Here is a 16,313-nt window from a genome sequence, read left to right as displayed (position 1 = left end):
TTTGATGTTTTTTATCAGCTCGCATCCTTTTGTAGCCTTCTTAGCACCTCTGCATTCGTAACTCGTTGGATTTCCAAATGGTTCGTGGTATTTTCAAAATCATTATATAGCACCACATCTCAAATGCTTCTAACTTCTTTATGTTGTCTACTTTCAGTATCCAGATTTCCATTCCATACAACAAAGTCGAGAACACGTAGCATCTTAGGGCTCTTATTCTCAGCTCCAGAAGAAGGTCTCCATTAACAAACATTTTTTTCATTTTTATGAATGCCTTTCTTGCAATTTCGATGCGTGTCCTGATTTCTCTATCTTATTAGTTGTTTTTTGTTAACCAGGTTCCCAGATATTTGTAGGTATTTACTCTTTCTATGTTTTCTCTCGCTATATTGCCTTCCTACTATGTGTTGCTTAGAAAAAATCATGAGCTTGGTTTTCTTAATGTTCATTTATTTGTAGTCCATATTTTATACTGACTAGATGTAATCTATTTACTAATCGTTGCAGTGCTTCTAGACTATCTTCAAAAATAGCGGTGTCGTCTGCGAATCTTATGTTGTTCAAGATTTTTCCGTTTATTGATATACCCTGTTCTTCCACTGATATTACTTCCTTAAAAATAGCTTTGCTGTACAAATTTAATAACAATGGAGACAACACGCAACCCTGTCTAACACTTCGTTTAATTTATATGGTTTCCGTTTGACTTCATTTTCGATTTTAACCTTTGCTTTTTGGTTCCAGTACAGATTGACAATAACCCGTATATCTCGACTGTCCACATCCTTTTCTTTTAAAAGTTCTACGAGTTTCTGATGTCGTACTCTATCAAAAGCCTTTTGATAATCTATAAAGCAGACATAAAAATCCTGGTTCATATCTAGTCGTCTCTGTGCAAGAACGTTAAAAGCGAACAGAGCCTCTCTCGTTCCTAGTCCTCCTCTTAATCCAAACTGGTTGTCATTTATATCTTCTTCTATTTTTTTGTACAGTCTTCCGTGTATTATTTTGAGAAATATCTTAAGTTTGTGGTTAATTAAAGAATTTGTTCTATACTGGGAGCATTCTGTCGCATATACTGAATTGGGTAGTGTTTCAAACGTGGACAGCAACCAATCATTGGGTATTACTCCTGTTGTGTATACCTTGTTGAATAGATCTAAAAGTATATGCAGTGTTTCTTCGTCAATGCATAATTAGCTCAGTGGGTATCTGATCTGGGCCTACTGCTTTTGCGGTCTTTGCATTTTTAATTGCCTGTTCTAATTCGCACATTATTATTTTCGACCCTGTTTGTTCCTGTGCTTCTTCTTGTATCATTCTATCATGGTCGAATAGTTTCATTATGTACTCTTGCCAAAGCCTTTGTTTATCTTTGATGTCTGCGATGAGTTTACCATTATCATCTTTAAGTATCCCATAGTGTGTTCGCTTTTTGGTAATTGTTAGTTCTTTTATTTTTTTTATATATATAAAAGCTGTCGTATTTTCTCATACTCTTCTATTTCTATGCATTGATCTCTTAACCACTTTTCCTTAGCCTTTTTTATCTCTACTTTAATTCTACTTTGTAGTTCTTTTTATTTTGGTTCATATTTCTCCCTTTGGCTTTTTTCTTCTTTTCCATAAATGCTAGAATTTTCGAAGTCATCCACTTCTGTTTTTAATTTACCTTTTCAGGATTTAAATTTTCTTCTCCCGCCTTTATCAATGCGTTATGTATATTATTCCACTTTTCATTGACATCTTCTAATGTGAAAATTTCTTCTTTTGTGTTAGATTTGAGTTGACTTGTTGGATCACTTTTTGATGTACTTCTTTTTTTCTTAATTTTGTATAATCAAGTGTTGGTTTATTATTAAGTCTTACAATCTTTTTGAATATCCCTTTGGGCTCTTGGTACATAGTATCCCATTTCTGCTTTCCTGATTTTGTCTCTTTGAGTGGTAGCCAACATTCACAGTCACATTTTAATTACAGTTACCTCCCATCTTCTTTTCCTGAGCACTCTTTACAGGTCATAGGTTACCCAACACCGTACATTAACGCAGGTCTTACCACACTCTTGTATGTCTTTCCTTTCAACTCTTCATCGATTTTTCTTTTACAGAGTACGCAAATCATTATCTTCCAGTTACACAAATAATTCGATGTCCCCAACCATTCCTACTTATTCCAGCTACATATACTTCATTTTAGACCAGCTAACCTTAAGTTTGCTGTCTTCAGGAGAGCCCCTTTCCCTCCCAACATTTTAGTTATTTTCCTCCAGTAACATGATATCATTTGCAAAGAGCATTGGCCAATGAGTCCCCTCTCTTACGTCTGTAGTCGCCTGTCAGTACATCGACAACAAGACTAAACAGGTAAGGACTCGAGCTTGGTGCAAACCAACCATCACTGGAAATCTTTTGGTCAACTTTCTCCATTCCCCAAATAGGGGCGATTATTGCTCTCCTACCCTGGAAGCTGCATCTTTCTGCCATGTCCTTTATTTTCTCCTATTACCCTTCAAAGCTTCAAGAGTCTCCCACTATGGCATAGATTGTCTCTTTCCGTCTTCTTTTGGTTTTCTTTTTGATTCTTCTTTGTCGAGATATTTCGACTTCCTTCTCTTCTTTCGTTTTCCTGTTTCCGCTAACTTTAAACATGATGTAGTTCTGATAAGTAAAGATTTCTCTTTTAAGGAAGTCCCTCTTTACGACCTTTCTACTTATTAGTATTATTGTCATTTTTTTGATTCATTGTTCAGGCCCCCAGCCACGATTAGTCTTTTTTAATCATGCCTTAGATTTTCTCTTTGTGTCTTCTTTTGTCGAGATATTTCGACCTACCTCGCTTCCTTGGTTTACGTTCCCTCTAACTTTGCAAGACGTCCTTGTGAGGAATTAATATTTTTGCATTCAGGACTATCTCCTTTGTCACCTTCCTACTTATCGCTATCGTTACTATTTTTCTATCATATGTGTCTGGTTTTCCTCCCTGATAGATGTTGCCTTGCCGTTGTTGGGTACTACCAATTTACTACCTGGATGCCAGGTTTAGATTAAATAATAGAAAGCCGTAGACAAGAGGAAGATATCCAACAAGATGGTCAGACCAAATAAAGACTTTAGTGGGAAAATCCCTTCAGCATGCCGTCTATCTTTCATATGATTACAGCCAATGCTGACAGTAAGCTTACAATATTTAGAGTATCACCACGCTCTAATAAAATTTCAGGGAATGAGGAGGAAGAGAATTTATAATAGTGCCAAGTCTAGGAGTAGTCTTGTAATATTGTCAAATAATAGCCTGTTAATAGTGGCAAGAAGAAAAATATATTTAACAATAAAACACTGAAAACGTTTGTTTTCTATACTTCCACAAAATTTATTACAACTATGTGACTACAGCTATTTCGACAGAGTGCCTTTCTCAAGTGATTTAGATTACTATGGGTTTGCCTTTTTAAAGTCTTTAACTGGAGAGGTTGAGGAGTGGGGAGCTGTTTGTCTTGAGTTGGTCATTCAGAATTATATCTGTATTTTTTAATTTATTAATTTCCATAGATTCTAATAAAGATAGCTTAAAGCCTTTATTTTGAATATGCAAAATTTGAAACTGTTCACTAAAAGAATGATTATGATCTAGAAGGTGAAGTGCATATGTAGAAGTATCTGTTTTTCTATTATTGAAAGCCCTTTTGCGTTCTGCTATCCGTTTGTCAACGGTTCTGCCAGTTTGACCGATGTAAGTTTTCGGACAGTCACCACAAGTTAGTTTGTAAATACTTTGTTTTGTAGTTTGTAGGTTTGTAGTTGTTTTCTCTTTCGACTCTTATTGTTCTTAATATATTTCCTTAAGTTGTTATTAGTTCTGAAAGCTGGTGTTATTCCTTTCTTTTTTATGTATAGTAGCTGGCTATTTTTGTTGTTATCTTGCCAGTATATCTGATATAGCAGAAGGTACTGGGTTCTTTATGTGGTGCTGGATAGACTAATTTCAGGGCTTTCTTATGGAGTTTTTGGTTTAAAATTTTGTTAATTGTTTGTTCGTTATAGCCATTGTTTACTGCTATTTATTTAATGATGTTCAGTTCTATTTCGAAGTTATTTTTTGACATGAGAATTTCTGTCAGTCTATGTATCATGCTGTGGTAGGCTGCTAATTTGTGTTTCGTAGGATGGGATGATGAGTTGTGTATTTATAGTTGTGTTAGTATGGGTAGGTTTGTGATATACGGAGAACTCATGTTTGTTGTGTAGTCTGGTAATTGTTACATCTAGAAAGTTTATGGACTTATTCTGTTCGGTTTCTATTGTAAACTCAATATTACTATGAGTGTGTGTGTTCACAAAGAGGGGATGGCATTAGATAAACTTTTTGCCACAGATATTTGAAAGTTGAAGATTGAAGATGTCATATTAAATTTTTATTTTAGAATCTTTAAGAAATTGTATGATAATATCATTAATAGTTTTGGTATTGAAGCTTAGTAGATGTGAAATATTCAGCGGTAAACTTACATTCCGCTCCTGAAGTCTAGCAATTAGTGCTTTCGTATGGTTTTTATTAAGTTCACAATTAAAGATTATATGATTTAAATCTGCAGTAGAGTAGTTATCACATGAACAGAGAGAGTTGATACGCATTCCTATTTTAGCTAAATGTGCAGGAAAATTGCCATGGTTTAATCTTAAGCGACTTAGGGATGTGGAATAAAATCGAGTAACGTGATAATCAAATATATGTGGGATATTTTGCGGAAGTTGTGGGTGTATGTTAGTGTATGGATTCCTCGAAGTTTGTACAAACTTAAGCCAAATAGTTTCCCATTTTTTTCTTAATTTTTTATGCAATTCGGGAATGTAATCGCTGGAGATTGTTAAATCTACTATTTCATTTAAAGTTGCTGAATTCTTTGCCATTTCATCCACTATCTCATTTTCTTTGATTCCGGCATGTCCTTTTACCCAGATAAAGACCAAGTCACTGCTATTATTTTTAAATCGAGTGATTGTCTTTCTAATATGGCATAACAACTCATTGTTGTGTTTTTTGGTTATTGGTTGCGATATTGCCTCAAGAGCAGATAAAGAATCTGATAGTATAACCGTGTCTCCAAAGTTCTGTTCAACCGCGTAAGTTAGGGCTCTTTCAATAGCATAAAGTTCGGCACTGAAGATAGATGTACATTTAGGTAATCTAAAAGAATTACCACTTTTTATATTAGAAACATAATAAGCGCTACCTACACTATTACATGTTTTTGAACCATCTGTATAGATGTATTTATAATTAGAAAATTCAGATAAGATTAATTTTACAATTTTATTGTTTTGGCATGGTAAGTTTCTGTATGTAGGTTTTATGATCTTTGGAAAGATTGCGATTTCCTCAATAGAAAGGTTATATATGGGTAATATTTGTTTAGTGTTAATGCTAAAGTTGTTAGTTTCTAGATAAGCATCTGTAAGAGGGGGAGAAGTTTTAATTCTCCAATAAGAATTTGTTAAGTTATATTCAGTGAGACTGTTAATTTTACTTAATAATTTATGTGAGTCTAAAGTCCTGGTCTTTAATAGAAACTTATTAGACAAGAATTCTCTTCTAAGGTTTAGAGGAGGTTCCTGCGCTTCTGCTAGAATTGCAGCACATGGCGTTGACTTAAACGCACTAATACATATACGTATTGCCTTATACTGAATATGATCGATTTTTGATAAATTAGATTTTGACGATGAACCATATAAAAAGCATCCATAATCAATGATTGACCGAATATACGATTTATAGAACATTAATGCTATCTTTGGGTCGGCACCCCATCTAGCTTTACATATGCAACGAAGCATGTTTAAACCTTTTTCGCATTTGTTGATAATGTGATTCACATGGAGTGTCCAGGTTAGTTTTTTGTCCAAAACCACGCCCAGATACTTATGGTGAGAGGATACATTAATATCAACATTACTTAAATTTATACTGGTAGGGGAACTTAACCTATGTCTAGTGAAAAAGGTGATGCTAGATTTCTCAGGGGATAACGTGAAATTAAAAGCCATAGACCATCTTTTTACACATTGCATTATCAGTTCCAAATCGCATAAACACTCATTATATGATTTACGGCTGCTGTATATACAGAAATCGTCTGCATACTGAATGATTTTAATTGTATTATTGGTTTCATTTAACATGTCATGCAATTCTGCAGTATAGATATTAAAAAGTACTGGACTTAGGACTGAACCTTGCGGAATTCCGACTGATAATAATCGAGGGCCGTAAATGTGATTTTCTGAATCTCGAATGAAAACTTCTCTGTCCCTATACAAATCTGTGATTCTTTGTGCGAATTTATAATTTAGACCGTATTTTATGAGCTGTACAGTTAGAATATCAATATCCAGAGTATCATAAGCCCCTTTAATATCTAAAAACAAGCATGCCGTTATAAGATTAACGGAAAGTGCATTCTGAATGTCGGAAACTAAGTGAGCTAATGCTTCAGAGGTGCCTTTGCCTCTGCGATATCCAAACTGATTAATAGGTAATAAACAATTACTTTCAAAATGCAATTCCATTCTTAATTTGATAATTCTCTCAAATGTTTTTGTAATGCATGATATTAATGAAATGGGTCTGTAAGAGTTAGGTAGACTTAAATTTTTGTTGGGTTTAGCAAGTAAGCAAATTACAGTTTTTTTTAAACTTTGGTCATATAAACCTTGCAACCACCAACTATTAAAAATATTTAAAAGAATGTCTTTAGCAATTGCAGGCAAGTATTCAATCATTTTATATGTAATGCTATCAAAACCCGGTGCTGTACTTTTAGATTGTTTGATTGCTAATCGTAATTCCTCCAAACTGATAGGCATATAAAATGATTCATTGCATGCTACATTACTATTGAATTTACTGAAGTCGATTTTATTTGATGCAAATTTGGGAATAAAAAACTCAAAAAAATCGTCCACCATATCAGCTGATATACTGCCCGATCCCGTTGAGTCTTTGTTTGATATTTTTTTTATAAATTGCCAAATTTTAGTAGGGTGCGTGTTTTTATTAATACTGCTTATGAAAGATATCCAGCTGTCTCGAGCTTTTTTAGAAAATAGTAATTTAGTTTGACTAGCTACATTTTGGTATTGACAATAGTTTGTATAGTTTGAGACACGTTTGTACTGGTTCAGGGCTTCTTTTCTGCGACGAAACATATCATAGCATTCGGTATCCCACCATATTGGACGTTGAGTTACTTGTTGTCTTGCTCTTTTTAGGGGAATAGTTGCGGATGCTGCTTCTGAGACCTTTTCCATAAAAATAGAGAAGCTTAGTAGATTGGAGTTTAGATTTTGGTTTGTACTAATTAACGAATTTTCCAGTATAGTGGAGTATGCAGACCAATCAGCTAATTTATCATTCCATTTAGATGCTGGATTTTTATTTATTATAACTCTATCCCTAATAATTTCAAATTTGATTAAACAATGATCTGAACCTAACGCATCTGGTACGACATCCCATACACAACAATCACTAGCCAAACTAGCAGAGCAAAATGTAATGTCTACCGCCGAAGGTAGCTCTTCTGGACGAGAAATTCTAGTTGGTTTACCATTATTGAGAACAACATAGTTATTATCATCTAAGGCTTCTACTAATTGATTACCACAAGCTTTATTAATATGAGATCCCCAAAGTGTATGATGGCTGTTAAAATCGCCACAGAAAATAACAGGAGAATTAAATTGCCGAAAGATATTTGACCAATCTGATTTAGAAACATTTAATTTAGGTGGTTTATACACCGATACTAGTATGATATTTAAGGACGGAAATTTAACTGCGCAAAGTTCTAAATCTTTTTTATATGCAAAAGTAATAGGAAAATTGATAAATTTAATGTCTTGGCGAACTGCAATGGCAACACCGCCAAAGCCATTTGCACGATCCTGTCGGATAATCTTATACCCTTTTAGTTTAAAAGAATGGTTTGGTTTTTTAAAGGTTTCTGATAAAGCTATAATATCTACAGGATTATTGTGTAAAAAATTTAATAAACTTGGATGGTTTTTAGAGAAAGAACGAATATTCCATTGGATAACTTTAATGTTTTTACTATTGAGTGTACTTATCTTATTAGTGGATTGAATCATCAGAACAAGATTCAATATCCATTTCTGGAATTAGATTTGAAGAACTTAATATAGAGGAGATCATGTTTCTAATATTTTCTTCTAAATTGTAATTTGTTGCGGATGAATCTGAATTAACTACTTGTTTAACTACGGTTATTATCTGACTTGTTAGTTTTTCCTTATATTGGATAAAGTCATCTCTGTGAGGATTTGGTATGATGGGATTATGTGAAGATTTGGTTTTTTTTGTTTGAAAATGGGAAGAAGTAGGCAGAGACTGAGAAATAGGTGGAGACTCCGGAGCAGATGGTTTACGTTTTTTCACTTGTCTTTTGGGTGAAGTATTTCGAACATTGGGTTTACGTAGCAAAAAGCTAGAATTTGGAGTTTGGGACGTACTAGGGAGTGGCAGAGAGGGAAAATTAGTGGAATTATTAAGAACTGAAAATCTATTATTTGTAGAAATCTTGGCATAAGATGGATTATCATGCACTCTTTCAGCTTCTTTAAATGTAATATTTTCCCTGGCCATGAGTTGTTTGATATTTTTTTGTTTCTTATATACTGGACAATCTCTGGATGTAGAGCAGTGTTCATTATTTTGGCAATAAATGCAGAATTTTTCGCAAGAAGAGTCTGACGTATGATTTAGGCTAGAACAGTTTCGACAGTGAGAAGATTTGGTTTTACATTGCTTGGCAGAATGTCCATATCGCAAGCAATTAAAACATTGAACAACGGGGAATACATATGGTTCTACAGAGAAATTGCATAAATTAATTTGTATATTTTGAGGAAGTTCATTTCCTACAAATTGCACAATAACCATTTGTCTGTTTACATATGAAATATTACCGTCTTTATCTGTTACCTTTCGTTTCATGCGTTGAACTTGAACCACCTCTTTATTAGATATTATGGCATTTTTTAAATATTCCTCAGAAAAATATGTGTCAATATTCCTCAACACACCCTTCTTGTGTGTAAAAAATTTGGGTATATACGCTACTAAGTTATTATTTGACATAATTTTATTATCAACTAGATAATTAGCTTTTTCATACGACTTAAAAATAACTTTAACGCGATTAAGACCAACCGATTTGATATCAAGGACATCGGATTTTATATAAATGTCAGTCAACAAAACGTGACCAATCCGGATTGGGAAAATTCTTCCCAAATGCTTATCAGTACTCTCAATATATACAAAATATGGACCTTTATCCTCAGTTCTATATCTATTATTTAAATCTATAAAATTATTTACATACCTATCCTCCTCTGCATCCTTATTTTCGGGTGGCGAAGTGCCACCCGAGGTCTCATCCATTATATATTTTTTTAATTACTTACCTAACCTACCTATTATAAACAATAAAGAAAATTAACAAAAGGAACACTAATTAACACAATAACACACAATACACCGAGAACTGCTCGTTTGTATCGTTAAAATCAAACTATTAAAATGCGGAGAATAAAAATTCGTGTCCACACTTTGACAATTATTTGATATTACTATGAAGTGAATTAATGTATGATAGAAATTGGTCAAGTTGCCTGTTAGTTCCTGTAAAGCATACTAGTATATCATCCACGTATCTCCACCAATATAGGAACTGTTTAAATACGGGATGTTTAGAAATTGTTGTTTCAAACTGGTTCATAAATATATCTGATAGCAATGGGCTTAGAGGATTACCCATAATAAGTCCTGCACTGCTGTTTGTGTATATTTAATTATTGAATTTAAAATAGTCTTGATTTATGCAAATTTCAAGAAGGTGTAAAATTTCAGATGCAATGATCGGATTTGTACTATTATGGTCTAAAAGATTTTTAACTAAAACAAAAGTTTCTGTAGGAGGAACACTAGGAAAAATATTTTTTACGTCAAATGAGATTAGTCTGGAGTTGTTGGGCAATTGAAAATGTATTTTATTAACTAGTTCTAGTGTATTTTTTACGGTGAATTTAGGTGAAAATTTAGTGTATTCTGTAATAATATCTAACAGTTTTTCTGAAAGTTTATATGACGATGACGGAGCTGTATAAAAAGAAACTGCAGGCCTTATAGGGTGGTCTGGTTTGTGTAGTTTGATAAAAGAGTATAATTTAGGAGGTATCAAGCAAGCAAGCAAGCAAGCAAGCAATTTGATTCAACCCGACCCGTGAGACTTGTTCACCCTTAGGGAAGTACGTTCGGGTGTAACAATTCATTGGAGCGAGGTGTATTAACCCGAGTCTAAGACAGGAGTCACTCCACCGCGCTCCAATGCTCCGGGCCATCCCTTCCCCCCTATCGCACGCTGATGCGTGATAGGGGCACAACTATCAGCCAAATGCTTTCCACGTGGGAATCCTGGGTAATAGAATACCAACGTGGTGCCCTAACCGATTTGCAAATCAGGCCAGCGAGAAGCGTTATATGCCTGTTATCTTCTTGTGACTTGTCCGCGGTACTAAAATTGCTTGCTTGGGCCCCAGGCCTCTGAATCGAGTTAAGCTCGGTTCAGAGACCTGGTGCTCAAGGGTTGGGCCCTACTTGCTCGGGTTTTTGTGTTTTTTTTTTGGCTTCCGCCGGTGTTAGTAATTTTTTTTGGACGAGGCCGATTATTTTGAGTTTTTTTATATTCTTTTTTGTAGGATGTCCTGAAAATAAAATCTTAATTAGTAAAAATTAGCGAGTATGGGGCACACACTAATTGCCTTGTCGTTGTTGATGGAGCCACGTATTGTCCACTTTTATTTTATTTCTTATTTTATATCTTATTTACTGTCATTTTATTTAGGAGGTTTTGGGTTCATAATATTAAGGTATTTCTGTTCTGTTGGACTTAATATTGATTTTGAATTTTCAATGGCTAGTTTAATTTATTTTCGGTATTTTTCTGTGGGGTCTTTGTTTACTGTTATACATACTATTTTGGTTATTTAAAAATTCTATTGGTTTATTATTATAGTCTCTTTTGTCTCTAGCAATAGTAGTGTTACTTTGGTCTACTTTTGTAAATATTATGTCATGTTTTATTGTTTTATTTTTAATAGAAACGGCTATTTGGTTCTATTTGTAACAGGAATTATTCAAGTAACGGTAGAATTCATCAACTAAAAATATATTTAATATTTTATACAAATTATTGTCACGTTACAGTACTTGGTACAAATTAAGTAAAAATATTAAGTACAATTTTAAATGCTGCCAAATTTTACGAAACAAATTTAATATCAATAAATGTTTATTCATCACAAAACAGCTGTCGTTATGATCTCATAAAAGTTCTTAATTTAAAATTGGCTAATAATCACAGGAACATTTTTTTGAAGACCTATCTATCTTTAATTTGTTTATAAAAACTTTCTTCTGCTATTCCTTGTAAGTTCTCTGCCATTGTGGTACCAGTTTGTCGAACTAATCCATAGAATACCCCTTTCTTCTTAAGCAGCTTGTGTGGATGATCGAATTCAACAGCTTCTCCAGCGTCCATAACTAAAACCTTATCGGAATCCATGATTGTGTGCAATCTGTGTGCTATCGTTAACACAGTACATTCAGAAAATTTCAGTCTTATAGTGGTTTGAATGATGGAATCAGTCATTGGGTCTACGTTGGCAGTTGCTTCGTCGAGTACCAGAATCTTGTTTCTTCTAATTATCGCTCTAGCTAAGCAGACCAGCTGCCTTTGGCCAACACTGAAGTTTGAACCGCCTTCGGCCATTTTGCTGTCCAGACCTGCTGGTAATTCATCAACGGCGTGTTTTAGTTCTACTTCCTCCAAAGCATCCCACAGAACCTATAACAGAAATGTAATTATTAATGAAACTTATCAAAGTTAAAGAAAAGAACTTCTTCAGGAAGATTAGTAAACATTGTGGCATTATATTTTCTACCTCTTAAAACTTTTGGTTAGATCTGTACTCAGCCGCATTATTTCTTATACACGAGCGGGACACTCTCAAAAAAGCGCTTAGTTTTCGAGATACTGACCACAGAGGGGTGAATGGCTAATTTTATTTATACTTTATATTTTCGAGGGTGCTGAAAACGAAAATGAAGTTTATTTTGAATTTTATGTGAGGGAACATTGTTAAAATCGCAATTTTAACCTAAAAATAAAGAAAAATTAAATCACGTTTTTTGCGTTTACCTCGCTACAACTCTGTTCCATTTTAATATTTTTTTCTGAAATTTTTAGAGTATATAGAGTGAGGCAGATAAAGGGCCTATTAGAAATATCTCGAGAACTAAAGGCAACAGAATCATGAAAATTGGAATGAAGGGGTTTTGAAGAGTGATCTATTTTCTGAGAAATAACTAATGATTCAGTGAATTTGTACTCTACGAGCCCCCTAGTGGGAAAGTTTTGGGGTAGTTCTGATTTCTTTCATTATATATGGATTTTGGACTGCTAGGTCTGGATCCCGCGTATGAAAAAAAAGTTGATTAATAGCAAGCTGAAAATTTGTTAATAGCTTAAGGGTGTCTAGTCGGATAAACTTTGATATATGGAAACACTGTAACAGGGGTAGTTTTAATTGTGGAACAGGTTAAAAATTTGGAGCTGTCAGACCACGAAAACGGCACATTTATTTTGTCCGACAGAATAGACTTAAACTCTCATGCAAAAATCAGACTGCTATTTATCACCTGTCATAATTCCTATCATTTGACATATTTTACATGTTCCACTCATTAAAACGCCCATTTGGTGATAAATAGCAGTCTGATTTTGGCATAAGAGTTTAATCTCTGTCCGGAGAGTGTAAAGGTGGATTTTCACAGATCCGATGTCCGACGGTACGATGATACGATAGAAATTTCAGAGAATTTCACTGGCTGAAAAGTGACAGTTGGGTTTTCGTACGAAATTAAAAAGTCATCGGAAGAAGTTAAAATTATTTTAACTTTTGCACGAAAATCGGATGAATTTTGACACTGTTGACATTCTATCTTGAACGTCTTGATAACCTTACTTTTGTGAAGTGTTTATGTTTTTGATATATTGAAATGGAACAACAAAATCGTAATTATAAATGGATGTTGTTCTGAAACTATTTTCTTGTGGCATTTTTATAATTAACTATTTTTAATGAGAAATAAGCCACAATTTTAATAAAAAAATGATTTTATTTTTTAGTAAAGTTGTGGCTATTTCCCATTAAAAACAGTTAATTATAAATGGATGTGATGGTACTTCTAACAATAACTCACATTTTTATCCTCTTCAAACAGATAATTTGACGAATCCATGATGATCCAAACAATAATAAGAATAAAATCGAAATAAAACTATCTATCTGTTCCTGTTCAATATCCAACAGCAAACATTTGTATCAAATATCAATCCATGGAATAATCGTGACATATTACACAAATGTCAAAAAATTTCGGATACGACAATCAAATATAATCGTACGAAAAAATTTCGTATTTCGTGTCTTCGGATATCGGATCTGTGAAAATTCTACATAAGTCTGTTCTGTCCGACAAAATACATGTGCCGTTTTCGTGGTCTGACCTGTTCCAGTTTTGGTCCACTGACCAAACAAATTTTCGGCTTGCTATTAATCAACTTTTTTTCATGCGCGGGATCCAGACCTATTAGCTTCCTAATCACGTTTATGTTAAAGTCAAGAGTACAAAGAAGTTTTCTGGTAAGTTTTAGATTAAAATGTTTTATAGAAAAAAAAAATAGTGCAACTTTTAATGTCGACATTGGAAATCCCCAATATAACGCTTATTTTTCGAGATACTGACCATGGGTGGTGAATGGATAATTTTGGTCTTAGATTATGTCTGTGACCGTAACAAAACCGAAAATGAAATTTATTTTAAATTTTAGGTGGGGGAATATTGTCAAAATTGCAATTGTACCCTAAAAATAAAAAAAATGAAATACGTTTTTTTGCGAGACCTATAGAATTCTGGTCCGTTTTAATATTTTTTTCTAAAGTTTGTACACTGTATTATATCCCTCACATTTTTGAAGACAATGGTTTCAGCTTTAAGCTTTTAGTCTTATTCTAGTAAAAGTTATGAATCTTTTAAAGTACAAGGTGCTGATTCGTGAATTGCAAAGTTTAATCGCAAAATTTGACTGACAAAATTTGAAATATAAATTTTAAATCAAATTCAAAAATAAAACATGAGTACAAAGAAGTTTTCTGGAAAGTTTTGGATCAAAACGTTTTATAGAAAACAAATGGTGCAAAGTTTAACATATACGTTATAAATCCCCAAATTAACACTCCTTTTTCGAGATACTAATCATTGGGGGTGAATGGCTAATTTTGGTCCTACTTTATGTTTTTGATGGTGCTGAAAACGAAAATCAAGTTTATTTTGAATTTTAGGTAGGAGAACATTGTCAAAATCGCAATTTTGGCCTAAAAATAAAAAAAGTTAAACCACGTTTTTCTTAAAATTAAAAGTTGCACCATATTTTTTCTATAACACATCTAGACTTAAAAGTCCCAATAAAACTTCTTTGAACTTTATGGTTTAACATAAACGAGATCAAATAGATAGATTTTAAATTTTGTCACTTAATTTTTGCGATTTAACTCTGCAATTCGCGAATCTGTACCTTTTATTTTTAAAAATTCATAACTTTTATAAAAAAAAGACTGAGAGACTACAGCTACTTTCATAGTCTTCACAAAGGTGAGAAATATATGTTGTAGAAATTTTAGAAAAAAATATTAAAATGGAACAGAGTTGTAGTGAGTTAAACGTAAAAATTTGTGACTTCACTTCATTTTTAGGTTCAAATTGAAATGAGGGTATGTATACACGAGTTCGAGGTAGTTCAAACGTGAGACACGTGGAACGTGGAACAGCCAATTCGTGTGTGACCGGCATTAGTGCTCGAGACAGAAAGCCGCGACAAAGCTTCACAGTTTGGTAAAACTTTGTATGGGTCATTCCATTTCAAATCACTCAATTTGGGAGCAAAAAAAATTTTGGACTTCCGATTTGTCTGAAAATTGGTATATAGCTTCTGCGGGACTTAAAAATAAGATATTTAAGGTCAAAAAATCTTCTTCTTTTTTCTCAAAATGTTATTTTATGCGGTTTTACAGTGATTTGGTGTTTATTTATACAAATTTGCATTTTCTATCGTAAAGTATCAATGGAAAACATAATATTTTAATAGAAGGGACACAAAAATGTCATTATATGGCATTATAATAAGTTACTTTGATTCAAAACAAGCTTTTGATCAAATTTTATAGTGTAGAAAACGTTAAAATACCGTTTTTTTCCTTTTTTCTCCATTCTCAAAATACATCATAATCGATTTGGCTGAAAATTTGCCCACAGATAGACAAGACATAGGACTTTACGTGGTGAGACGGACTTGAATTATATTTCAATACCAAAAAAGTTACATGCAATATTATAGTCAAAAATATGGGCGTCTACTGTAAGTAAAATTAACTCGAAAATATCGACCTCACGACAAAAATTGTTAAAAAGAAATTGTAATAATTGTAAATACGATTTATTTGGAACAATTTCAGTTCCTACCATTTTTGTCGAAAAGTTAAAAATGGCGGAGATATTGAGCAAAACAGGTTCTCCTTTAAAATCAAGATGGCGGCTAACGTAACGGAGGAATTCTTTCGTGATTTTAAATTTAGGCTACTGTTGACTCCCCTAAAGATCAGAAAAATAAAATTTTGGGCAGCTCGGCATTCAATGCTATCCCGACTGGACTAATATATACTTTTGAGTCTGATATTACTTCATGTAACTTTTTTGGTATTGTAATATAATTCAAATCCTTCTATCCACTTAAAGTCCTATCTTTTGGCTATCTGTGGGCAAATTTTCAGCCACATCGATGATGATGTATTTTGGGAATGGAGGAAAATGTAAAAAACGGTATTTTAACGTTTTTTACACTATAAAATTTGATCAAAAACTTGTTTTGATTCAAAATAACTTGTTATAATGCCATATAATGACATTTTTGAGCCCTTTCTATTAAAATATTATGTTTTTCATTGATACTTTCCGACAGAAAATGCATATTTGTTTAAATAAACACCAAATCACTGTAAAATCGCATAAAATAACATTTTGAGAAAAAAGAAGAAGAAGATTTTTTGACCTTAAATATCTTATTTTTACGTCCCGCAGAAGCTATATACCAATTTTCAGACAAATCGGAG

At 33.3% G+C, this 16,313-nt stretch overlaps 1 protein-coding gene across 1 annotated transcript in view; it reads right to left on the bottom strand.

The window, feature by feature from the left end:
• Positions 1-11,235: 11,235 nt before the first annotated feature.
• The window catches only part of LOC114327195 (ATP-binding cassette sub-family C member 4), a 167,827-nt gene continuing 162,749 nt past the window's right edge, over positions 11,236-16,313 (bottom strand). The window contains exon 11 of the mRNA XM_028275725.2: positions 11,236-11,929. Within this exon, the coding sequence (XP_028131526.1) occupies positions 11,465-11,929 (465 nt within the window). The 3' untranslated portion in view covers positions 11,236-11,464. The remainder of the gene's footprint in view (positions 11,930-16,313) is intronic.

Source organism: Diabrotica virgifera, chromosome 9 (assembly GCF_917563875.1).
Source record: "Diabrotica virgifera virgifera chromosome 9, PGI_DIABVI_V3a".
In the NCBI taxonomy this organism is placed as follows: domain Eukaryota; kingdom Metazoa; phylum Arthropoda; class Insecta; order Coleoptera; family Chrysomelidae; genus Diabrotica; species Diabrotica virgifera.
Note: the sequence above shows the minus strand (reverse complement) of the source record. Positions and strands in the feature narration are given on the sequence as shown.